Raw genomic sequence first — 22,591 nt, forward strand, 5'->3', positions numbered from 1 at the left:
AAGAGCAACAATGGCCAAGGCAGCTTGGCAGGTAGCAGCTCTAAGCAGCTACTGGACCACCATCTCACCATCACCACACAGCGTGTGGCGACTCCTTGGCCCAGAATGCGTTGCATGGCTTGGCATTAAAATAAGCAAAGTAAACTAAACAAAATTCGTTTATCAACGCCATGCTGTCTGGCAGCGTAAGGAAAGTTCAAGCAAGGTGCAAAATAATTTGTTGCAATCAGCTTAGCTGCAAGCTGGGAGTATCGCAAGCTGTGTGGAGCGCTTGCTTCCTTTGCAGGCGTTGCCTGGGCAAGTTTTCAATTTAGGTTGAATTATTATGACCTTAATTAACACGTCGTTTCATCATCAAAATGCAGCACTTCGTCTTATGCTTTTGTTGTAGCTACAACTACAAAATTTTGGCATAGAAATGCTGCTGCTACCAACTAACAGTTAGCTGCTTATACGTATATATATCTACTATACATGCATAGATAGTTCAGTTTATAGTGGGCTCAAGGTGCTGCTGCTGCTGCTGCTGTTGCTGCTGAGTTGAGCTGATTCGATTTTCTGCAGACATGCACTTTTTGCTTTGGCATTCCTCTAATCCCTGCCAAGTAACTGTTGCGCTGAGTTGAGTTTTAACTAATTTTGGTTTTAATTAAATTCCAACTATGTTGACGCGCTGCTGATGATGAACCCTGGACTCGAGGCAAAAGCGTCACCGTCGCCGTCGCCGTCGTTGCTGCTGCTGGTGCTAATTGAGTGCACGAAATGAAAATGGAAAATTTGCTAAAATAACAGCTTAAATACAGTGCTTAAACACAAGCATATTATGCAGCCCAGCGCTTGTCATCAGCTCCAGCATTTGTGCTGCTTGTCATCTTCTTTGTTGGCGTGTACTTGTATATTTGCCTTATGATTTCTTTTTTAATTTCCCCAAGGTATTTAGAGAAAAATTTAATAATATCAACGCCACATCAGAGCAACAGCAACAGCACTCGCCACTGGGCAGTGTACAGGACAGCCGCGCCCAGGCACAGGACATGCGTATACATCTGTATGTGTGTACGTGTGTAATTTCATATGTATTTTGTTAGCACAGGCAACAGCATGCCACACTATATAACCACACACACACACTAACACTAACACTAGCACACACATATATGTATTTATGAGTGTGTGTTTGTCTCGGTTTCCGCTTGGCCAAATTTGTTTACACTTTTTGCGTCCCACTCATAATTTCATTTTGAAATGTTTGTGTACTCGACGATACGCGACTAGTACGACAAACGGCAAACTGCAAAACTTTTTTTCTTCTGTTTTTTCTTTTTTAATGCACTGACTGACATATGGCGCTAAGCCTGTCACATTATTAAACTTGGCTACCATGCGCCGCTAACTTGTACTGTGCCGCGGCTCATTTAGCAAACTCAAAAAATATACAGACACAAAAATATATTTGGCACTAGCAGTGAACCCTTGAATAACAGCACGTGATTTGCATGCAAGTTGAAAAGGCCACGGGAAAAGTCGCGAGGCCAACGCACAACTTAATTGCAAGCCAAAAATGAAAAGTTAAAAAAAAAACAGAAAGCGGCGAAAATTAAATGGGCGTTAAATTGCCAATAAACATGATCAGCATCTTAATAGCAGCCAATATGGCAGGCTAAAATAACAACAAACAAGTTTAATATGCCACTTAAGTATTTCCTACAAGAATTGCCAATTGGTAAATTGAGATAACGAATATTAACAAAAGCCTAGCAAATAACCAGCTATTAATGATATAAACAAATCAGTTGCTGTTAGAGTAATAATTGCACAAAAAACTTTTGTTTGCAATTATTGATTGATATTAAATTGTAGTGCAAATATAAATTTAACACAGATTAAAAAGCTGCAGTAAGCTTCAGCCACTAAGCTGCCATTTAATTGAATTCAAAGCTATGTAAAATTGCAACATTTTGTATCTCTAGCTCCAACAATTAGACGTAAATATATGCAAAATATGGTCCAAGAGCTTAAGGTTATCTTAACGTCAAGTATGCTTCTATCTTTTAAAAATGTAAATTGCAAGCGCTCAGTGCATTTAATTTCCAAATACAAGCATATAGCATGCCTTGTTTAAATGGATATAAAAATATAACTAATTATCCCAGTGTACTAAAGCATTAGTGTCAACTGGACCTGTTTGAGAATTTTTTGGACACACTAAAATAAAATCATAAATTAATACAAGCTTGCACGTCAGACCTGTAACATTGTTAGATTTTAAAAGAAAAACTCGAAACATTTTCTTGATCAAATATGGAACAATTGCGTTCACGTACCAATCAATCTAAACTTAAGTGCGCCGCCGCTCCTCCACCAGCCGTGAAAACAGATAAGACTGTAAATATTTTAAGCCGTAAATATTAGCTATATTAACAAAACTGTCTATTACAGGAAGCGAGCGATGCTGAGAAAAAAGTTATTGCTGATTTAAAGCAGCTGTATATGGAGACCATCAATTTGGATGTTAAGATGCAGCGCGATATCTACAATATGGAGAAGTCTTACGAGCTAAAGCATAACGAGATCTTTGATAAGCGAAAGAAGATACTTGAGTAAGTACATAAGCTGCTAGTGCCTAAAACTTATTAATAGTGTACATTTTGGTTTAGTGAATTCAAAAAGCAGAATCATGGTGACACCAATACCACTGAGAATGTAACCAACTTTTGGTTAAAGGTGCTCAAAGCGTCCTACACTGAGTTCATTGGCAAAGAAGATGAAAAAATACTATCTGTATGTTTGCTACTATAATTTATAAACTATTTGTAAACTATATATTTGCAATAGCATCTAACTGACATACGCACCAAACACTTTAATACTGATGTCGTCAAGTTTGTAATTGAGTTCCAATTTGAGAAAAATGATTATTTCAAAAACACTGCTCTCACCAAAACATATATATTGAACTGTGTGCCTGATCCGGAAGATCCCTTGTCCTACGACGGCGCTGAAATAGTAAAATGCGAAGGATGTACAATTGACTGGAAGCGTCCACAGGAACGCGAGAAGAACGGCAAGTACTCCAAGTTTAAGTGCCGCTGCAGCTTTGCTTAAGATTTTACTTATATTTTTTTAGAGCAACCATCATTTTTTGATTTCTTTACACCACCAACTCTACCCGATGATCCCGAGGATGCAAACTTTTGTGATATTAATGTAAGTGAGCGTCAAATTATTTAATATATTTTAAACCTAATACTATAGGCTATACTACAAAATGATTTCGAGTTGGGCTTTTATCTGAAGGAGCGTGTTATACCCAAGGCGGTTATATTCTTTACGGGCGAAATAGCCGATTGCCAGAGCAGCGAGGGCTCCGATTCGGAGTCCGATACTGATGAAGATTCAGATGCCGAAGAGGAGGAGGAAGAGGAATCGTCCAATAATGAAAATAACACTCAAGTAATAATATAGTCTAGCATTAAGATAACTGAACAATTGTTTGTGCTACCAAATAAACATTTCACACTTTGTCAATTCGAAAAAAAGTTAAATCGCTTTTAATGGCTTAACAAGTAGTTTTATACACTCCAATTAAGCTGACACATATAGTATATAATATTTAGTTTATATAGTACAATTGTTCCAAACATAAGTAATACTACATAACTGTGCTACAGCATTAGCATGTAGACAGCACACACATTGAGGGATAGTTCGATAAAATTTTGTGAAAAATATTACGAAAGAAACATGCAAATAATAACTATGGTACATCGGGTTGCTTTAAAGGTAAAGGTGGCTGCTGCTGCTGCTGCTGCTCCTCGCTGTCGTTGCTGAGATTGTTCTCAACTAAGCTTTGTTCAATTTCTGCTGTTGGCTGCTCTTCAGCCTTTTGCTCTTGAACTTGCGCTGACTCTGACTCTGACTCTTGCGCTTCCTCTTTCTCTTTCTCTTGCCCTGGTGCTGGGTCTTGCTGTGGCTCTGGCTGTGGCTCTGTCTGTGGCACTCGCGCACCAGCTGCTAAATGCGTTGCAATCACTTTACAGTTTGGTTTGGCGTTTTCAAAATTTATGACACCCATTAGCGTAACGCTAGTGCCGCTTACATCAATGTATATCAAATTGGGGGAACACTGTGCTAAGTGCTCCAACGAGTAGTTGGTGATGTGTGTATAATTGCGCAAGGACATACGTTCCAGGCGATTATTCGGTGAGCGATTCGAGTTGCGTATCCAAACCACATCGGGTTGCACGGGATTGGGGGCACGTCCAAAGCTATAGATGGCGCGATCGGATACAAAGGAATGCGTCGGCTGCGATGTGTTCATCTGTGGACGGCAGCGCAAGCGACGCGCATAATCTCTGTCCAGTGGGTCCAACATGTTCCAAAACATAGGATGCTGCACTACCTGTTCAAAATTTCCGCGTAGATTTGTGCGATGACGACGTGAGTGCATGACCAGCATTGGTTCGGCCACTGCTTGAGCATTCATGTAAATCACTTGATCGCGACGCGGCAAAAAGCGACTATGTCCTGGCTGATTGCCGCGTAAGGCTTGCACTTGATCCATAAAGTGCTCGTACATGGAGACCATGGCCTGTGGAGGTGAATTCTCTGGTGGCGCACCATTCTGTACATAAATATAGGCGCGTGGTGTGGGCACGCCACCGGCGCCACCAGCTGCAGCCTCAGGAGCTTCAGGGTTATCAGCATTCACAGGCGCAGGTGGCACATCTCTAGGCATGGCTATGACCACAATTGGCGAGCGAGCAATTGGATTTGGTGAACTTTCATTGTGGAGTGTAGCCCTTTGTGTAGTACCACTGTCGCATCTATCGGAGGAGGAGTTGGAGGAGGAGGCAGATGTCGATGTCGTTTCCTCATCGTCAGACTCTGAGGAACCACTTGTAGGGCGGCCTGTCACAGTTGCCTTTCTTACATTGCAATTGTCCGAGGTGTATGTTGTATCGCTTGATGACTGCCCAGTATCGCTTGTCTGCTCATTATTTTGAGCTATTCTGGCGGCACGCAAACTTTCCATGGCTGCTCGCGATGTGGATGGTTCATCATCGTTAAGCACTTTAACAGCTTCAGGCGTCGCAACATTAGCTTGCTCTTCATTGTCATTATTTGTAGTTCTCTCTGCAGGGAGCGGCTCGTGTGGCACATTTGGCGGGGATTCCAGCAGCAGTTCTTTTAGAGATTCTATAGCACTGAAGCATTGCAAATCTGAATTGTTTATGGGCGTTATACGCAAGTCGAGCGCCTGTTGAAATCATTCAGTTAAACATTAAATTGAGCGAACTTTTGGCTATACGAGACAAACCTCTAGCTTTTGGAATCCAAAACGCGCAGCCATACTACCGTAGGGTACAAATTTGCACATCATTTGGCAGCCCTTGAGACTCAGGCGACGAAGCGAGGGCAGCTTGGAAAGCGCCATTATGTAGTACGGCTCAAACCAGTTATTATCCTCTATGCTCAAGTCCTGCAAGGCACAAACGTTATTCAAGGTCAAAGTCAATTTTTTTCTACGCACCTCCAAGTCAACCAATTGTTTTTCTATTGTGTGAAATATACTTTTGACATGATCGCCCACCTTGACGCTACAATCTATCAACGTAAGTCGTTTAAGAGAAGATGGAAATTCGGATATATGTATATATTCAAAGTCCAGGCTGACGCCCTGCAATTCCAAAACCTGCAGTTGATTGGCCACTTTAGGAAATACGGAGGTTAGTGTGCAGGTAAATTGCTTGAACTCGCCGGCTACATGCTGTGATGACGGTGGTCCGCATATTTTAATTGTATGCGTTTTCTCTGTTGCACGTCCAAGTATCTCCTCCAATATGCCCAGAGGCAGTGGTGCATTGCTGAGATCAATATTATGCCAGAAGCGATGATCCAAAAGCAAACTTTCGAATCGCGGTGAGCAACTGCAACAACAAAGAAATCATTCACAATAGGCTGTGCTGATTGGCTAGCTGGTAGGGCTAACTGCACTTACTGCATTACTGCCAGTATGGAGGAGGAATCCAAATATTTAAATATTTCGTATAGCAGCTCATTGCAAAAGCTTAGCAAATTGTGTTCTTCCTGGGGTTTTTCTTGTGGCGATAGCTGTTCCTGCTGCCGCTGTTCCTCTAATTTGCGTTGTTTTGATTCCGGCTCCTCCTGCCCCAGCGAGACAATATCCGTTTGCTTTGGCTCATTGTCCGATAAGCGGCGCTTTTGTACAGCAACAAAAGCGTTGTGTACATTATTCATCTTTGTACCTCTTACCCAGCTAAGTAGTTAAAACAAAAAAATTAATTTTTTGCCGAAAGCGAAAACAGCAGCACGTCAAGTTCTTCTGCATTTGCCATTCACAGCAATGCGCTAACAGCTGTTATTACTTGTCAAAACATACGTGCGACGTTATATAGCACTGTGCGGCAAAGTGTGGGCAACAAAGTGTGTGCCGAGACTGTTTTTTTATAGAATTGTTGTACATTTTGAATAAAAAATGTCGCTCTTTAAGCATATAAGGCAGCTAAATGCACTACAATGCCTACAAGCAAAACGTCAATATTCGCCAGCAGCACTCAAGTCCGCCAGTCTACAGTACGACAAAGATCCACAGCCGCTGTTCACCGATTCTGAAACACAGCGCCTGCTGCAATCCATGACGCAACTACAGCTGGATAAAGTTTTTCGCCAACGCACTGTGCCAGACAACAGCAGCGAGACCAAGTTTATGACCACCTTGCAGCTAGAGAAACAATTTGTTAAAACCATTGAAAAAGCAAAACATTTGCTGCAAATGCCGCCCGTGGTCAAAATCAAGCAAGACACCGAGCGCATTATATCCAAGGATCCTGCAATGAAAGACTTTGCTACTACAAAATTTGTTTTCACAGACATCACTTTTGGCCTACGTCACTCGGAGCGTAAAGTTGTGGTACGGGATGTTGACGGCAGCCTATCGTACGCCTCCCTAGACACTACAAAACGAATGAATCAATTATATTTTCCGTTGGAGGGACGTAAAAGTTATACACCGCGTATGTTTGCGGATGAGCAGCTTCTGCAACGTTGTCTGGACGAGCATAAATACGAGTTTATACTGGATCGCCTCCTTGTACAATATGAGCCCTATGAAACCGAGTTCCATAACATTTCAGCCCGAGTTTACGAGCATTTAAATGAAAGTAAACAATTTGATCTGCTACGCTCCACCCGGCATTTTGGACCAATGGCCTTCTTTTACGCCTGGCATAGCTGCATTGACGATCTGCTCTACGACATGATACGCAACGATTATTTACACAATGCAGTAGAGCTCATAGCGCTTAGTTACAAGATACACCAAGTGCCCGTGGACTACAAACAGACTCTCAGCCAGTTGGAGCAACTGCAGCCAACGCCGGCGGAGCGTGCGCATGCCGAGCTGTTAAGCTGTCTCAAAACCAAGGATGAACTGGGCATAGAGCAAGAAATTCATCAGGCTATAGGCAAAACGGAGCAGGACTTTACTGCCGATGAGTTAAGCTTAAAGTTCATTGAACAGTATATTGGCAGCGAGCATTCGCGCAAAAAGGTGCAACTGGAGCTGGCGTTGCAAACACTTAAAGAGGTCAATCTGGAGAAGCTGCAACTCTATCAAGGCTTGAAAAAGGCGCATGGTGTGCAGGCTTCATAATCAAACATATTGGCTTGTTTATTGTTATGCGCTTATATAAATAAAATTAATTTTTAATTAAGCATATTGACGATCTGTCAATCTCTTCAATCGCTTGTAATGTGCACGGAGACAGCGCTTTCTATGCCAGGCACAAGTTCGCGCGTTGCTGAATCTTTTTGTGCAAACCGTGCAGCGTTTGAGATTCTTCTTTTGGCGGCACGTGGTTGCACTTTGGCTGAGATACGCATGCTCGCAGCCCGGCTTACGATGCTCCATAAACTGGGTAATTGCTTGAAACTTTCTTTGGCAGCCGAGACAAGAATACACATTTACATGCCTTTGCAAGTGGAGGCGCAACTGCATCATTGAACTATACATAAAGTCACATTGTACGTGGGGACATTGTTGGCGTATGACAGGTCGGCGGCATGAATATTCATGGCGTTCTAACAATTTTCGATTAGCTAGCAATTTGCCACAGGTAAAGCAGAGCGCAGTCTGTTCAAAATGTTCAACTTCTATGTGCATTTGAAGCTCCACCAACAGGTTGGCAACTTGACCGCATATTCCGCACTGCAACATGCCATTGGGAGATATGGTGGTATTTTCGCTAACAAAGAGATCAAATCCTGTTCCCTGTTCGTTGTCTTCCTTTAAAGTTAGCCATTCGTTGTCATCTTCGTCGTCGTCATCATCGTCGTGGCTTCCCAGCCGGCATTGTATGCCAACATTTCTTGTTTGGCTTTGTGTTTGTGTATAGCGATCGCGAAAAGGTGCAATCGCATTTGTATTTGTAGCAATAGTTGATGTTCCCACACCGTTTTGGTGTATTTCCTCTCCATTTGCTATAAATTCAAATTCCATTTTGAAATGAGCGTATCACAATAAACGTTTATCTTTTTATCATAATTATGAAAAATGGATTTTAAATAAAAGGACGCAACAAATGTTAGTAAGCAATAGGGAATGAATTCGATTCAGTTGAACAAATCGTAGTTCTTGAAATGAACTAGCACACTTCTGCTATCGATAGTTATTATCGCACACACAAAGACATAGCGGCTAATTTGAAATACACAGCTTATGTAATTCTGCTGTTGGCATAAGTGATCTTCAATTCATATTTTACACATATGAAGCTATTTAAAATGCGTTTTAGTTTTCAAATTTTCAATGTTTTCTTTATTAAAACTTTACAATTTAATTCTATTACACTTTTTCTTAAAAACGAAAGAAACAAATCATCGTCAATTGGTACAATCATCATATTTTATACATTGTTATCATAGTCGAACCTCTATCAAACAACAAACGCAAACACAGAATGATACAACTTAGGCCAAGGACGTAAAGTATATAAAATAAAAAATTGCAAAAACACAAAAAATATCCATGTATAAATGTATGTATGTAGAGCGTAGGGTATTAGACAATTAATGGACATAAAATCAGTTAATGTCTCTCATTTTGGCGCATTAAATAGCCATATATTTTATGTACAAACGAAATGTCTTATATGTATGTACTATTTATGAAGTTTTGTCGTTGAACGTGCGCGAATGTTTGTTGGTGGGCTCATAATGATTAAGCCTGGATATTGCGGAAGTCCCTAAAAATTGTTTGCTTTTGTTTATCAATAAGTCAAGATTTATATTATGCGTTGTGCTGTTGTTGCTCCTGTTCTGCCATTTTATGGTAATTCTAACTAAAAATCCTCAATAAGAGTAAATCGTAATAAAAGTCAATTAATTGTGTTGCACGCGATTGCTGTACGCACTACCACTTCTTCTTATGCTCATCCATAGAGACACCACCTGGACCCAAAGACACTATCATAAGCAATCCTCCAATGACCGATAAAGTCTGTAAAAGGAAATAATTAATAAAACAGCTTCATTCACTCAAATTAGTTGTTTAGCCATACCTGGAAAAAGTCATATTTTAGGAAATCTCGCAGTGGCTTGTATGACGGAATAGTCCACCATGCGTTGTGGTACAAATTCAGCACTGTCAGCAAGGCAACGAGAATTAACGCCGACAACTTGGTTTTATAGCCCAGCACAACTAGTACCATCAGGATGGAGCCAATTAAATCCTGGATGACGTTCCATACGCTCAACTCGAAACGGATGAGCGTGATGAACATGAAAGCCAACAGAATGCGTCCAGCCAGCTGCATGAAGTTCTTGGGCTTGTTGTCACCCATCGTTGGCACGCCAGCAAATAAACTGCGTCCCTCGATTCTGGCCTCGGCAAGCACGAGAAGCAGTGCGCCTATTAAGGCAAAGTTACGTAGCAAAAACTGGAAGTCCCATAGTATGGAGTAGGCTATTGTCTGCAATAAATAGAGTAAGTTGACTATTGTTACCAAGTCAGCAGACAATTATAGCTCACCTGCAGCACTACGATGAAGAAAAGCAGGCCCACTGCGATGTCAACCTTGAATCTAGCCATAACCATACCACAGCCGCCCAGCTGTCCAATCAAGTTAGTCAAGACAAAAACGGTGGCCAGAAATTTACCGCAGCCCCAGCTCATGTCCATGTATTCACGTTGCTCGTTCCATTGGAAGTACATGCGCAGGCCATCCTCAAAGAAGGTGGCAATGAGGCATAGTCGGGCCACTGTGGGCAGCACATTCTTGCCACGCTTGATCACCTAAAACAAAAACATATAACAAGGTCATGAAACTAGAAAAATGCATTTCAATTAAGTTATAAATATTTGTACTAACATAAGTGTACATGCAAAAAATAAACACAAAATCTAATAATCATAGATAAGGCAGTTCGTGAGTGATAAGAGCTTTGAGATTTACAATACACTTCGGAGCTGGAGCGTGGCTTTTTTGAATAGACAGCGTTTTGAATATGACGTGTCTGTCGACCCTCTCTTTTTTCTTGTCTTTAGTTAAAGCTCTTGTTCACTATCTTGCTTGCTCTCTTTATAGTGTAACGGGTTTTGATACATAGATCGATCAATAGCTCGCTTCATTTCTACACGATTTAAATATGCGCATGCCAGCACATAAATATGTGCGTACATACACACGCACACAAACAAATGTATACTTGTTTGTATTTTGTTAGTTATTTGTAGCATTTTCATTTCTTAAACTTATTACGGAACTTAAACGCTAATGCCGCTCACTCTCTCCACTTTCACTTGTATTGCTCACACGCACACGAACAAAATGAGAGAGCGCATATGGCGTTTACCAATTGGATATCTGCACATATTTCCAACTGGCTGCTGCATTTCTCTAAGAGGAGTCCATAAGACTTAGCTAGTTGATAAAAAAGAGCATTGGGGCTTCTCGGACACCATGGCCAGTGGTCATTGCCAACAATACGCCAAGTATGAGCTGCAAACTTTGCCGCGTTTGGATGACGTTGGCAGTTTTCAACAACTTTTGCTACTAAAGGGGTGCACAGACCTTTTGGCCTATTGGAACCCAAGATTGTTGCTCCAACTGTTTGTAATTAGTAACAAACTGCAGTGTATGTATATGCGTGGCATATTGCTACATTTAAGGTATATAAATGAGCCCAGGAGTATTACCTGTTCCGCCACATCTTCCGTTTTCGCAATGTATTCGTTGGGTATACTCATGTTGGCAATTGTTGTTGCTTATAATACGTAATTCCTTGTGCCTTTACTGCTTGCACATGCACGCTTTCTCAGTCAGACACCTTGCTACGTTTATCGTCACTTAGTTCACCAAATAAAATTAACTAAAAACCATTAATAAATCAGGAAATTAAAAACACGCACGGCCACTACGAGACGGCTAAAGAGAGAGCCCACTAGTGATGTGCTAACTGAGAACATGTTATCGGTATGTGAATGGTTAATCTATTGATGGAATGGTTTTTCACTAGACTCACACCGCTTTTAAAGCACACTGTCATCCAAGCAAAACAAAAAGAAAAATAATTTTTATAAGCCGCAAGGAAAATTGACAATAAAACCACATTTGTTCAGTTAAAATGGCAACAAAGGCAAAACGATCAAAAAACGATGCAACCAACGTTGAAGAAGCTATTGAAATAGTCGAAGATTCAACTGAGCCCAAAAAGAAAAAATCAAAATCAAAAAAACGTGCGTCGGTAGAAGCAAGCACAAGTGCAAGTGACTGGGATGTTGATGACTACAAAACAGAGTATGAAAGCGAGGAGCATTGGGACCTGCGTCGCAATTTTATGTTAGCGCACAAGGATCGTTTTGATGAGGATCGCTTGGTGTGCTTGGCACAAACATTTATCAATATGGAATTCATGGGCTGCAAATATCCCAGCGACACAATGTTGCTGGTAGCGGAACTGTCCAAAGACATTGCCGAAGAGTTCCGTAAGAGTCGTGCACAGCGATTGAAACGTACATTTATGTCGGCGTCGGATGCGGCGGAGCAACGCGCCAAAGGTAGAAGGAAAAACAATTAATAATTAATGCATTAAGAAGACGAAAACGTTTTATACATGAAATAGTAGTAAATATATGAGCTATATATCAGACCACAACTTCTCATTATTAAATATTCTGAAAAACTAGGGCGCAGAGCTGCACCTGCTGCCAGACCCGAGACAAGCCATAGCAGCAGGCGTGAACGTTTATGCTTCGGCAGCAGCGATCCAAGTAATCTCTTTGAAGGATTACGCTTTGGAAGACTTGTTATATATCTAACTGGTGGCCGCTGTTGTCTGCGCAATTCCTGCGTTGTCAGCCAAATCAAATACGACGAACGACAAGTGCCAACAACAACTGATGAAAACGACACAGTATTCGAAGTTTTGATAAACGACGAGGTTATTGCCACTGGCAGCGGTGAAACCGTAAAGGCAGCCAAGATGGCTGCATTTAAACAAGCTCTGCTACTATTGCAGACTCATTGCTATAGCATCAAGGTACGCATTTGCAACATGGTAAAGTGCCTCCTAGATACATAAATATATATTCACAGCTTAATGCAACGCGTGAGACCATTAAAGTGGAGAAGAGCCAAAAAGGAGTGGAGATTAATGTCACGCAGCGATCAGCGGACAGCTTGTCTGAGCTAAAGCTAGATGCCAACAACAAGGGCTATGCTATGATGCGCTTAATGGGCTGGTCTGGTGGTGGACTGGGAAGATTGAAGCAAGGCCGCGAGGAACCTGTGGGCTATCTGCTAAAAAATAATCGCACGGGATTGGGCTCAAATGATCAAACAAATATGGAGGACTATCGCGACCTTCTCAGGAACTATGTTAAGTCGGATGACATGCGTGACATGCAGTTTGAGCCCACATTCTCTAAGGAAGAACGTGCTGGCTTACACAAGTAAGCTCTAAGAAAGATACAAATTACTGATCAACACTTGCTAATACATATGCTATTCATTAGAATTGCCAGCAATCTTGGTCTGCGGTCCTCTAGCTACGGCACCGGGGATGCGCGTCGCTTGCTAATTACCAAGAAGATACCGTACGCGAAAATTCTTAAGGAGGTGTTACTGCAACGTAATCCCAAGGTCTGTGACCGGTATTTTGTTCAAGTGCCTATGGAAAAGGCGCATTTGTTTCCAGGTCATGTGGCTGCCTTAGATTTAGAAAATATAACGGAGTAGCTTTAAAAGTTTATGTTTAATAATCCTTATGCTATTATATATAATAAGTTTTCTAACCTTGTCAACAAAATCAAAATATATCAAGTAGTTGTTAAAGTTTAAATAACCGCGCATTGATGTTGAGCTTCGTAATCGTGTGAATGACAATGTTCATTAAAATAGGTACAGTGAACAAATACAAAGCGTTCAGCTGCTGTATTAACTATTATGTTTATAAATCTACTTGCAGGAGCTGTACAATAGCGTATAGATATTATATACTTTGAACAACTAAAAATTATATTTAAACATATAGCTGCTCAAATTCGAATGCGCGCCGCGAATTGTAAAATTGCTGATCGCGGTGAATGTTCACAAAGAAGAAGAAGCACTCAAAGTGCTGCTGCATTTCCATTGTTTGTATGCCATTAAATTAGTTTTAGGCTATGGATAAATGTCCTCGCTGCAAATGCGAGGCAACTGGGCAGAATCGACTGGTTACTGACAGTTGTGGCCACAGCAAATGTCGCATATGTCTGCTAGCCGATGTAGCCAATTGTCTGGAATGTGAGGAAACTGCAACAAAGCCAATTGACACAGATCAGTCAGCGCCCACTACAGATAATCATATAACCAGCACGGACCAAGGCTATCACTGCAATGTGTGCAATAAATCATTTCGCAGTCGAACGCAGCAATATTATCATCGTGCCTGTGCGAATGAGATGCTCAAGAAATTCGCTTGTACGCAATGTAGTCGCGTAAGTTTTGCTTAAAATACAATAGATATTCTCTAAATTAATAATTATTTCCATTATTTAGCGCTTTACCACACGTTCGCATCTAAAATACCATGTCGAGAGCCACAATAGCAATGCCAGTTATTGTTGCAAGCAGTGTGGCAAGACTTTCAAGCAACAGTGTGTGCTACAGCGTCACATGCGCTGTCATAAACAAGTCACATATTGTTGCACCCACTGCCAAAGATTGTATCGCTCGCAGAGCGCTCTGCAAGCTCATGCTGTGGTTCACACTGGCAGCAGTTTGCCTTTCAAATGCGATATTTGTGGCAAACACTATTTAACCAAGGCCAACTTGAAGCAACATGGCCTGAAGCATGAACAGAACTGCAAGCGCTACAGCTGCGCCACTTGCAACAAGTCCTTTCTCCGCCAGTCCACACTTAAGCTTCATCAGCTACGCCATGCTAAGCGTGCGCGTCATGCCTGCTCACAATGCAACAAGAGCTTCAAGGATGCCATGTCGCTGCAGCGGCACTGCCAGCTGCATGACAGCACACAGCTCTATCGTTGCCTGGAGTGCGAGGTAACCGTAAAGCGGCGGGACAATATGCTGCGTCATTTACGCGCTATACATCCAGATATGAGCTTTGAGAGCGTGGTGGAAATCGTAGATGAAACACTTACACCTGCACCAGTAGCTGCGCACTCCAAGCGCCATAGCGTCATCAAAAGCGTAGGCAATGTGGAGCCAGTGCAAGTGGAGGCTCCGCCTCAGCTTGAGGTGCCAACAGCAGCCGTTGATGCCCAGCAAGAAAATGTCAAACTTTATCGCAAGATTATCTTGGACTTGGACAACGAAGAATACTCAAATGAGCTAAGCAATCCACTTGACTTGGACGACTCGCTACCCAGCAGCGCACTGCCACAACAGCAGCGTCTGCCAGGCCAAGCTATGTCCAATTTTAGCGAGCGACATTGGCGCAAGAACTTTAAGTATTCCTATGAAAAAGAACACACTAATTGATTATGGGCCGCCTGTATTGCTTACGTATTTATGGCTGTAGACATGATTTGTTTGGCTGCTTGCCAGTTAGCAGCTGCCCTGGACGTCAGAGGCAAATCACTTAAGCAGTCTTCATTATGTGGCAAGAGCAAACAGAACTGCACGAGATCTATTGTCTAACAGCAGCCAAGCAGAACTGGCGCAAGTTGATCGCCTTTGGAGACACGCTGCAGCTTGAACTGAAGCGTAAGTTGCTATGGATTTGGCCCACAACAGCAAATGTGCTTAAGTTTAATCAAGCACTAAGCGAACTACAAATACAAAATATACTTTCCATTGGCTGCGGCAGTGGACTGCTGGAATGGCTGATGCTGGCAGCTGCTGAGAATCGCTTCAACATTTATGGACTAGAAAGGGATGCCAATTGGTGGTGCAGCAAGTACGCCGTTAAGAGCTTTGTGCCTTTAAATTATGTAGAGCATGCCCGACTAAATGCAAAACTCTTAACTGACTGTTGTGCTGGTGTTTATCCCTGTGCCTTGCTCTTTTGCTACTTTAACGATCGGCAAGCATTTTTAGACTATCTAAACATATTTGTAGGCAATTGGCTTATAATTATAGGCCCACAACCGAACTTGGGCATACACACGGATCCCAATCCACTTCAAGCGCAGCTGCCGACTGAACAATGGGCGTTGCATTCGCTGCTGCAATGGACTGAGCACAATATTGTTGCCTTTTACAAGAAATTAACATAATATAAGTAATATATATATTTTAATTATAATTATAATTATAAGGCTAGTTGTTTTCTTAATTCCTGTTGACCTCTATGTGAAACCTACAGGCTGGTATTGTCTGCACCTCCGCCGTAACTGTGCTGTTGATGCCCAAATTGCTGAGAGCGCCACGCACCAGGCCACAAGTGAAGGCAACAAATTTTGGCGCCTGCTCCAACTGCTTGATGCCAGGTGAAATGCGTGTCAGAAAGCGGAATGCATTATCGTGTACCACGTACATGCCGTGATTGTTTGTACGCAAGTTGTCCACTTGCTTCTTATAGATAAGCGTCCAAAAATCGGTGCATATAAACTTCATAGTCTCCAGTTCATCCTTAAAGCGTTGCACATCCCGTGTCAGCCGCTCAATTAGACGATAACCGGTTGTAAACCCAATGTACTCAAGCGTGGCCAGATCATGTTGATCCTGGGTGGAATATCAACTTGTAGTAAGCGTATTAAGTTTTAGCAGAGACCTACCTTGCTGCTGTCTAGACAGTAGTTGACAATTTCAGCATGCAGGCAATCAAAAACTATTTCTTCAGACATTTTTTAACAATTTATATTTATAAATAAAATTTGTTTATTATTTGCACTTGCACTTGGGTGACAATAGGAATGAGCAATGTTTATATTCACGTTACGAGTCACAGGTAAATGCTAGTCACAGCTTTAGAAAATGAATAAATTTAATGTTATCATGAACAATACAACATTTAAGTGCTATATTTTTAGCAATAAATATGAATTAATGTATGTCCGTAACTTTAATAGTTATCAGTGCTACTCAGCTCTGTTTATCAAACAGCTGACTCTGCGTTAACACGCGAATTGCAAAATTGGCGCATAAAATAATCGGCAAGTTAATATTTGCCATCACTATTGAAAATGTATACAAAATTTTAATCCAGACAGTCGTCTATGAAACATTAATTAAAAGTGCGCAAAATAAATTAAAATTCGCGTGTGATTGTGAGTTGGCGACATGTTCAACCTGAATCAGCCTCACCGTGCTGCACTGCACAGCTTTGTGTGTCAGTCTATACTAGTATTGATATGTCTGGTATGCTATGGATACGGCGGTCTGAGCGGTGCAAATTTTGTATTCGATGACACTGTGGCCATTGTTAAAAACAAAAATGTAAACTCATTGCCTACCAATTGGACTGCCATATTTACACATGATTTCTGGGGCGCACCACTGAATAGCCGAGATTCGCACAAGTCCTATCGTCCTCTGACAACGCTTATGTTTCACTACGAATACGCACTCCTGGGCCTAAGTGCAGGCTATATGAAATTTCTTAATCTGATGCTACACTGTGTGAATACGTTGCTTATGTGGCGTCTAGTGCGTTCGTTCTTTATAGTCGCCCTTGACGTTGAACGCTGGGCAACATTATCGGCGGCGCTATTTGCTGCACATCCAGTACATACCGAAGCCGTTTCAGGTGTTGTAGGTCGCGCCGAACTTATGTTTTGTCTTATACATCTGCTTTGCCTGTTGCTGACTGTGGCGAATGTGGACAAGCGCAGCGCCAGCAGCTATGCCTTAATACTGCTGCTCACAGCTATAGGCATGCTGTTTAAGGAATCTGCCGTGACCATACCGTTCTCCTGCATTATGGTGGATTATTTTCAGACTAGCACCTATATGCTGCCATGGAGTGTGCAGCTGGATGCTGCAGTCAATCGCATGCGTTACGTGTGCTTAACGACTGGCTCATTGTTTCTACTACTACTGCGTCTCTGGTGGCAAAACTTTGAAAGGCCACACTTCAAGGAAGTGGACAACCCCATTGCATACAATGATCATCTGTTGACGCGTGGTCTATCACAGCAATTTCTATTTGCTATCAACTTTTGGCTGCTGCTCTGCCCGCAATGGTTGTGCTTTGACTGGGCAGTGGGATGCGTGCGGCTGATTGAAAACATGTGGGATATACGTCTGCAGTCGGTTATTGCCATCTACTGCCTCGTCATATTGGCCTTCACGACTTTTAGACGTCTAGCTGGGCTGATGTTGAGTCTGGCTTTGATCGTTATACCCTTTCTGCCCGCCTCGGGCATCATTAGCGTGGGCTTCGTCATTGCCGAGCGTGTGCTGTATGTGCCTTCGATTGGATTTTGTATGCTAAGTATGTATGGCTTTCTTTACTGCTACGAGGGTGTGTCCAACAAGAAGACATTGCGGGTGATGCTCCAAGTATCGCTCATGCTGCTCTATGCTGTTATGATGGTGCGCACTAAACAACGCGCTGCCGAGTGGCTAACCGAGGATAAACTGTTTACATCGGCCTTAACTGTATGTCCCAATAATGCCAAGGTGCACTACAACATAGCACGTCTGGCCACGGATACGGGCAATACTACCAGAGCCTTTTTGCATTATCACAAAGCCATTCAATTGTATCCGAATTATGAATCGGCGCTAATGAACCTTGGCAATTTGTATCGCGAAAATGGTGATTTGATTACAGCAGAAGCTTACATACGCAAGGCATTGAAAGTTTATCCAAGATTTCCCGTGGCCTGGATGAATCTGGGCATAGTGCAGTCAGCTCGACAGAAATACAACGAAGCTTTGTACAGCTATGAGCAGGCACTTAAGCTTAGACCCGGCTATGCAGTCTGCTATTACAATTTGGGCAACTTATTTTTGGAGCAGCAACGCTATGTCGAGGCAATGCAGAATTGGCAGCAAGCAGTCGCTTTGAATCCACGACAACCAAAAGCCTGGGCTAATATACTCACTATGCTTGATAATCGCGGCATGTATGAGGATGCATTGCGCATATCGGAACAGTCGCTTGAGCATCTGCCCCACGAACCCAGCATCTTGTTCATACGCGCCAATGTATACGGCAAGCTAAAGCATTATGTGGAGGCAGAGACTTTATATAAGCAAATAATCGCACTTGATCCGAATAATATGCTCTATCATACCAATCTGGGCGTGCTCTATCATCGCTGGGATAAACTGCAAGATGCCATTGAATCATATCAGACTGCTATAAGCATCAATGCCTCCAAAGCAACAACTGCACGCGATAATCTGGTCAAGCTTCTCAAGCGCATGGAGCGTGAGGCAAGCCCCAACATTTAAATTGGACATGAACCAACTAACTAACGAGCTAAGCAAACTTGTCATTATTATAAGACATTTGATAGATAAAGAACGCAAAATACTTTTTACAAATATTCCTATTCTCATACCTACATATAAAAAATGTTTTCTCACATTAGTGGGACTTACACACAAACGATCTATTCTCACAACAGTGAAACTTACACATAAAGGATCAATTCTTACAACAGTACTTAAGACTTACACATAAAGGATCTCTCTACTCATTCTACGATTTTTATACACTTTGACAATTCAAAATTTAACAAAGCGTATCTGATAATCAGAAGAGCCAGCAGAGACACTTAAAAAGCATTTATTTTCTCGATCAAAAAGGATCACTTACGTTATCCGTCCGTCCATCTGTTTAAATACCTAGAATTAGAGACACCCAAATTGATTGAGTTAGATCTTTCATTGGAGCATGTAAAACATGTTTTAGAATTATGAGTTTAAATAACAATGCTAGTCATTTTTTCATATACTATACGAAATTCCTGTCAAAGTGTATGTGAAAGTTGGCTGCATTCAACTTTAGCCTCACGCTGGCCTGCAATCAATAAGTAGTTAGCAAACTAGTACTGTATTAATTTATTAAATTATTTTTTTTAATGAAGAGTATTTACAAACTACTTTTAAAACTAATTAAACAAACATAAATTATTTTAAATATGTATGATTGCGTGTTTTTTTAAGATGATTCAATTCCATTCACGTAAACGCATTACAAATAATAATACCATAAATTATGCAAACTATAATGTATATGTGTCTATATCTATAGCTGTGTGTCTATGTGTAGGACATTTTTTGTCTAGGCGTCAATAGTTTGTGACACAGCAGGAACGGTAATCTCAGAATAAAAAATAATAGGTGAACAAGCTGAACAAAATTGCGCTTCAAAAATAAATCACAAAATATTAGATTATAGGCAAATATGCAATATATGTGTATAAGTTTTTGTATGTTGTGTGTAAAATGTATAATAAAAAGTCTTTGATGTTGAGATGCACGTCTGTTTAGTTTTGGATGAGCTAGCAAGCGAGCAACGGCGACACAGATTAGGAATAAACTAAAATTAATATAATAATTAAACTATGCACAAAGTGGAGACTGAGGCAAACAAGGCTTATAGCAAACGGTTTGTATTGAGACTAATTTAAAGCAGAACAAATTCCTCGCTTTCGCTATCATCGGCATCGGGCTCATATCTGTTCAGCTGTGGCAGCGCTTGCCCTTCAAGCTCCTGGCTGAGTGTAGCTACTTGTGTTATAAGCGGCTTATAGAGTGAATCACTCATTTCGTTGCGCGCATGATCCAGGCAACGACCGCGTGAGAAACTAAACAGTGGATAATTCATTTCCGTATGGTCCGTCGACTGCTGCTGCGCCGGCGTCTGCTGTGGCACAGTTGATTTATCCATTGTTGCACCCGAGGCACAGCGCATGGGATGTAAATACTATAAAAAAGTAAATTGATTAGCCAAGATCGCGCTTTTCTATATATGAAATCACTTACCAATTGCACGCTCTCCACAAAACTATCAAAGTCACTTTTGGTGGCACAATAGAAACCTATGCAGCAGCTGGGATCCATCTTACTTGATTTGAGTTTACGCGGCGACTTACAGTGAAATGAATGCATGGGAAAGCACTCCTGATTAACATCCACCATTTCCTGACAGTAATGCGGATCCAAATGTATAAGCTTATCCTCCTGGAAACCCACAAAATATAACGAATGCTTGGGCTTGCCTCCGATAATGCCCAAACAGTGCTCCGTGCTTAGCAACAGTTTCAAGCAATGCGCATAGACAGTATTTAGTTTGTCAGTACCCAAGCGCAGCGGTATAAGCACTATCAGGGATTTCCAATGCTGCTCCACTTTGATATCATCATTGTTGCTCTTTTTTGTTTGCTGCCAAGGCACATGAGGTTTCTGCACTGGCTCTGGAATGCTGCACTGTTCCTCAATGTCTTGCATGTAAACTGTAAATATGAAAATCTTAAGAATGCAAAGCTTTAAAGTTATTTTATTTAATCGTAATTACTGGTGCAATCCTTGGCTACATAGACGCTTATATTGTCAAAGTCTGCATTTTCTTGAGCAGCGTGCTCTAAGGCATGTCTGCAAGCAAATTTTAATCAATTAATGCCAAATCATTGAAAAGCTACTTACTTTAATAAATAGGACACCGATGCGGGGCCATACCAATCACCTGGTTTCTTTCCCAGCTGCTCGCCCAAACGCACCATCGTATGTATAGAAAATGGACTGCTCTTGGAGGAGCTGTCGCCAAACCACTTTATAATCTTTTTATGCATATTGTCCTCATAAGTGGAGTGCAGTTGTGAGTCAGAGTCATAGCGCCAACCTTCAAGAAAAACAAATGATTAACAAATGATTGATTAACATGCTACGGGTTAACAAGAATTCGTTACGCACTGCGACCCAGAAAGTGACAAATGAGACCCTGAGCCAACAACATTTGCCCGCTGCGCAACATGCAGCCCCAACCACAATCGGAGGTATAGTTGGAGCCATTCATGATGGGGAATTCTCGACGATATGTCATCCAAATGCGGCTATAAAAGTCACGTTTGAAGCCCTCGATGCCTTCCTCCCAGGGGCTTTCGCCTAACTGATTATCTGCTGCATCCATACCCAGCTCCTGGGGCACTACAATTTCATCAATCTGTTGCGGACTTAAAGTAGGATATAGTGAGCTTGATGGCTGATCTGTTGTCTGTACACAATCAAAAGCTGATGTGGCATTGTCTGTAGTGGTGTCTGTGCCACCGGTCATAAACTCCGATGTAGAGTTCTCCATGCTGACAGGGGGTGTGTAGCGGCGATGATAACAGCGACCCAGCAGCCAAACGGGTTGCTCTTTAGAGAAGCTAGTCTGACGCATTTTGCCGCTCCAGCCATATTTAACATTATGCCAAATGGCCACAAGTTTGGATTCCATGCCTTTTGTTGGTGTACGATTCGCTGCCAACTCTGGATCCTCCGCATGTTGTTCCACGTGACCACATGCGCTGTTGGCATTGGCGTGACTGTTACTGCCATAAAGCTGACTAAAGGCATTTATAAAACGTGATGACGTCGATATTTTACGCTGTGGTGTTGCTGTCGCTGCATTTTCCGTTTTCGGATACAGGTTGCTGCTAGTTACAGGTGCTGATGACGATGCAGAAGCAGTGGCGGCGGCTGTAAGTGGTACATTTTGTATGGGCGCAGCTTGTTCCTCCTCGATGGCGCCATCCTGAACATGAACATCGAGACCTGGACCAGCCGTGTCGAATAGCGCAAGCTTGTCATCCGTCAACTGGGCGAGCAAACCATCATAGTTCATCTGTTTTGGTTTTGGCCGCGAAGACATGGAAGCAGAAGAACGACGTTGCTTTGTTCGCATTTTAGTGAACTTAGTAAACAGGGGCATGGCACCATCCAATTAATGTGAGCCAGTTGCTGGCTCTGACACCACTGAATCATATCATTGTGTTGCCGCTACGTACGGTGCTGATTACCAATATTTACTCACCGTTTATTTGTTGAAATATGAAGAAGATAATGTTAAGCTTCAGCTTTCCAAAAGTGTATTTTGCTTGTTTGTATTCATTCGTTTATGCGTACACATAGACGTGATATTCAACTACTCACGTTTACATAATGTCTAAGTAAGCCTAATGTACTCA

At 41.9% G+C, this 22,591-nt stretch overlaps 11 protein-coding genes across 12 annotated transcripts; 6 read left to right on the plus strand and 5 right to left on the minus strand.

The window, feature by feature from the left end:
• The first annotated feature begins 2,182 nt into the window (after nucleotides 1-2,182).
• Nucleotides 2,183-3,539, plus strand: LOC108604074 (nucleosome assembly protein 1-like 1). Its single transcript, XM_017993343.2, has 6 exons — nucleotides 2,183-2,385; nucleotides 2,440-2,600; nucleotides 2,658-2,781; nucleotides 2,836-3,064; nucleotides 3,128-3,207; nucleotides 3,256-3,539. The coding sequence occupies exons 1-6, from the start codon at nucleotides 2,302-2,304 to the stop codon at nucleotides 3,463-3,465; spliced, it is 888 nt and encodes a 295-aa protein (XP_017848832.1). The 5' UTR covers nucleotides 2,183-2,301; the 3' UTR covers nucleotides 3,466-3,539.
• A 31-nt stretch (nucleotides 3,540-3,570) lies between these two features.
• LOC108604072 lies at nucleotides 3,571-6,341 on the minus strand. Its single transcript, XM_017993340.2, has 4 exons — nucleotides 6,002-6,341; nucleotides 5,534-5,930; nucleotides 5,321-5,482; nucleotides 3,571-5,260 (listed from the first exon to the last, which is right to left on the minus strand). The coding sequence occupies exons 1-4, from the start codon at nucleotides 6,259-6,261 to the stop codon at nucleotides 3,758-3,760; spliced, it is 2,322 nt and encodes a 773-aa protein (XP_017848829.2). The 5' UTR covers nucleotides 6,262-6,341; the 3' UTR covers nucleotides 3,571-3,757.
• A 79-nt stretch (nucleotides 6,342-6,420) lies between these two features.
• Nucleotides 6,421-7,722, plus strand: LOC108604073 (28S ribosomal protein S22, mitochondrial). The gene has a single exon (XM_017993342.1). It carries the CDS (start codon nucleotides 6,500-6,502, stop codon nucleotides 7,673-7,675), a length of 1,176 nt encoding a protein of 391 aa, XP_017848831.1. The 5' UTR covers nucleotides 6,421-6,499; the 3' UTR covers nucleotides 7,676-7,722.
• Nucleotides 7,710-8,537, minus strand: LOC108604075 (putative zinc finger protein 833). Its single transcript, XM_017993344.1, has one exon. It carries the CDS (start codon nucleotides 8,519-8,521, stop codon nucleotides 7,733-7,735), a length of 789 nt encoding a protein of 262 aa, XP_017848833.1. The 5' UTR covers nucleotides 8,522-8,537; the 3' UTR covers nucleotides 7,710-7,732.
• Nucleotides 8,538-8,839: 302 nt separating this feature from the next.
• LOC108604166 (surfeit locus protein 4 homolog) lies at nucleotides 8,840-11,269 on the minus strand. The gene is made up of 4 exons (XM_017993499.1): nucleotides 11,219-11,269; nucleotides 10,052-10,315; nucleotides 9,582-9,992; nucleotides 8,840-9,520 (listed from the first exon to the last, which is right to left on the minus strand). Exons 1-4 carry the CDS (start codon nucleotides 11,267-11,269, stop codon nucleotides 9,434-9,436), a joined length of 813 nt encoding a protein of 270 aa, XP_017848988.1. The 3' UTR covers nucleotides 8,840-9,433.
• A 276-nt stretch (nucleotides 11,270-11,545) lies between these two features.
• Nucleotides 11,546-13,278, plus strand: LOC108604164. The gene is made up of 4 exons (XM_017993497.2): nucleotides 11,546-12,079; nucleotides 12,209-12,561; nucleotides 12,618-12,973; nucleotides 13,037-13,278. Exons 1-4 carry the CDS (start codon nucleotides 11,647-11,649, stop codon nucleotides 13,257-13,259), a joined length of 1,365 nt encoding a protein of 454 aa, XP_017848986.1. The 5' UTR covers nucleotides 11,546-11,646; the 3' UTR covers nucleotides 13,260-13,278.
• Nucleotides 13,279-13,296: 18 nt separating this feature from the next.
• On the plus strand, nucleotides 13,297-15,024 carry LOC108604165 (zinc finger protein 90). The gene is made up of 3 exons (XM_017993498.2): nucleotides 13,297-13,421; nucleotides 13,489-13,999; nucleotides 14,061-15,024. The coding sequence occupies exons 2-3, from the start codon at nucleotides 13,685-13,687 to the stop codon at nucleotides 15,003-15,005; spliced, it is 1,260 nt and encodes a 419-aa protein (XP_017848987.1). The 5' UTR covers nucleotides 13,297-13,421; nucleotides 13,489-13,684; the 3' UTR covers nucleotides 15,006-15,024.
• An 82-nt stretch (nucleotides 15,025-15,106) lies between these two features.
• On the plus strand, nucleotides 15,107-15,669 carry LOC108601561. Its single transcript, XM_017989460.1, has 2 exons — nucleotides 15,107-15,423; nucleotides 15,585-15,669. Exons 1-2 carry the CDS (start codon nucleotides 15,122-15,124, stop codon nucleotides 15,667-15,669), a joined length of 387 nt encoding a protein of 128 aa, XP_017844949.1. The 5' UTR covers nucleotides 15,107-15,121.
• Nucleotides 15,670-15,789: 120 nt separating this feature from the next.
• Nucleotides 15,790-16,484, minus strand: LOC108602616 (trafficking protein particle complex subunit 6b). The gene is made up of 2 exons (XM_017990754.1): nucleotides 16,244-16,484; nucleotides 15,790-16,190 (listed from the first exon to the last, which is right to left on the minus strand). The coding sequence occupies exons 1-2, from the start codon at nucleotides 16,310-16,312 to the stop codon at nucleotides 15,798-15,800; spliced, it is 462 nt and encodes a 153-aa protein (XP_017846243.1). The 5' UTR covers nucleotides 16,313-16,484; the 3' UTR covers nucleotides 15,790-15,797.
• Nucleotides 16,485-16,723: 239 nt separating this feature from the next.
• On the plus strand, nucleotides 16,724-19,466 carry LOC108601986 (protein O-mannosyl-transferase TMTC4). The gene has a single exon (XM_017989981.1). It carries the CDS (start codon nucleotides 16,749-16,751, stop codon nucleotides 18,867-18,869), a length of 2,121 nt encoding a protein of 706 aa, XP_017845470.1. The 5' UTR covers nucleotides 16,724-16,748; the 3' UTR covers nucleotides 18,870-19,466.
• A 109-nt stretch (nucleotides 19,467-19,575) lies between these two features.
• Nucleotides 19,576-22,521, minus strand: LOC108603725 (cysteine protease ATG4D). 2 transcript variants are annotated; one of them, XM_017992767.1, is made up of 6 exons: nucleotides 22,438-22,521; nucleotides 21,336-22,248; nucleotides 21,069-21,264; nucleotides 20,941-21,017; nucleotides 20,409-20,878; nucleotides 19,576-20,349 (listed from the first exon to the last, which is right to left on the minus strand). In XM_017992767.1, the coding sequence occupies exons 2-6, from the start codon at nucleotides 22,246-22,248 to the stop codon at nucleotides 20,050-20,052; spliced, it is 1,956 nt and encodes a 651-aa protein (XP_017848256.1). In that variant the 5' UTR covers nucleotides 22,438-22,521; the 3' UTR covers nucleotides 19,576-20,049. The 2 variants fall into 2 exon arrangements, with proteins under 2 accessions (XP_017848256.1, XP_017848255.1); XM_017992766.1 differs by lacking the exon at nucleotides 22,438-22,521 and having other exon boundaries at nucleotides 21,336-22,379.
• Between the last annotated feature and the right edge of the window lie 70 nt (nucleotides 22,522-22,591).

Source organism: Drosophila busckii, chromosome 3R (assembly GCF_011750605.1).
Source record: "Drosophila busckii strain San Diego stock center, stock number 13000-0081.31 chromosome 3R, ASM1175060v1, whole genome shotgun sequence".
Lineage (NCBI taxonomy): Eukaryota > Metazoa > Arthropoda > Insecta > Diptera > Drosophilidae > Drosophila > Drosophila busckii.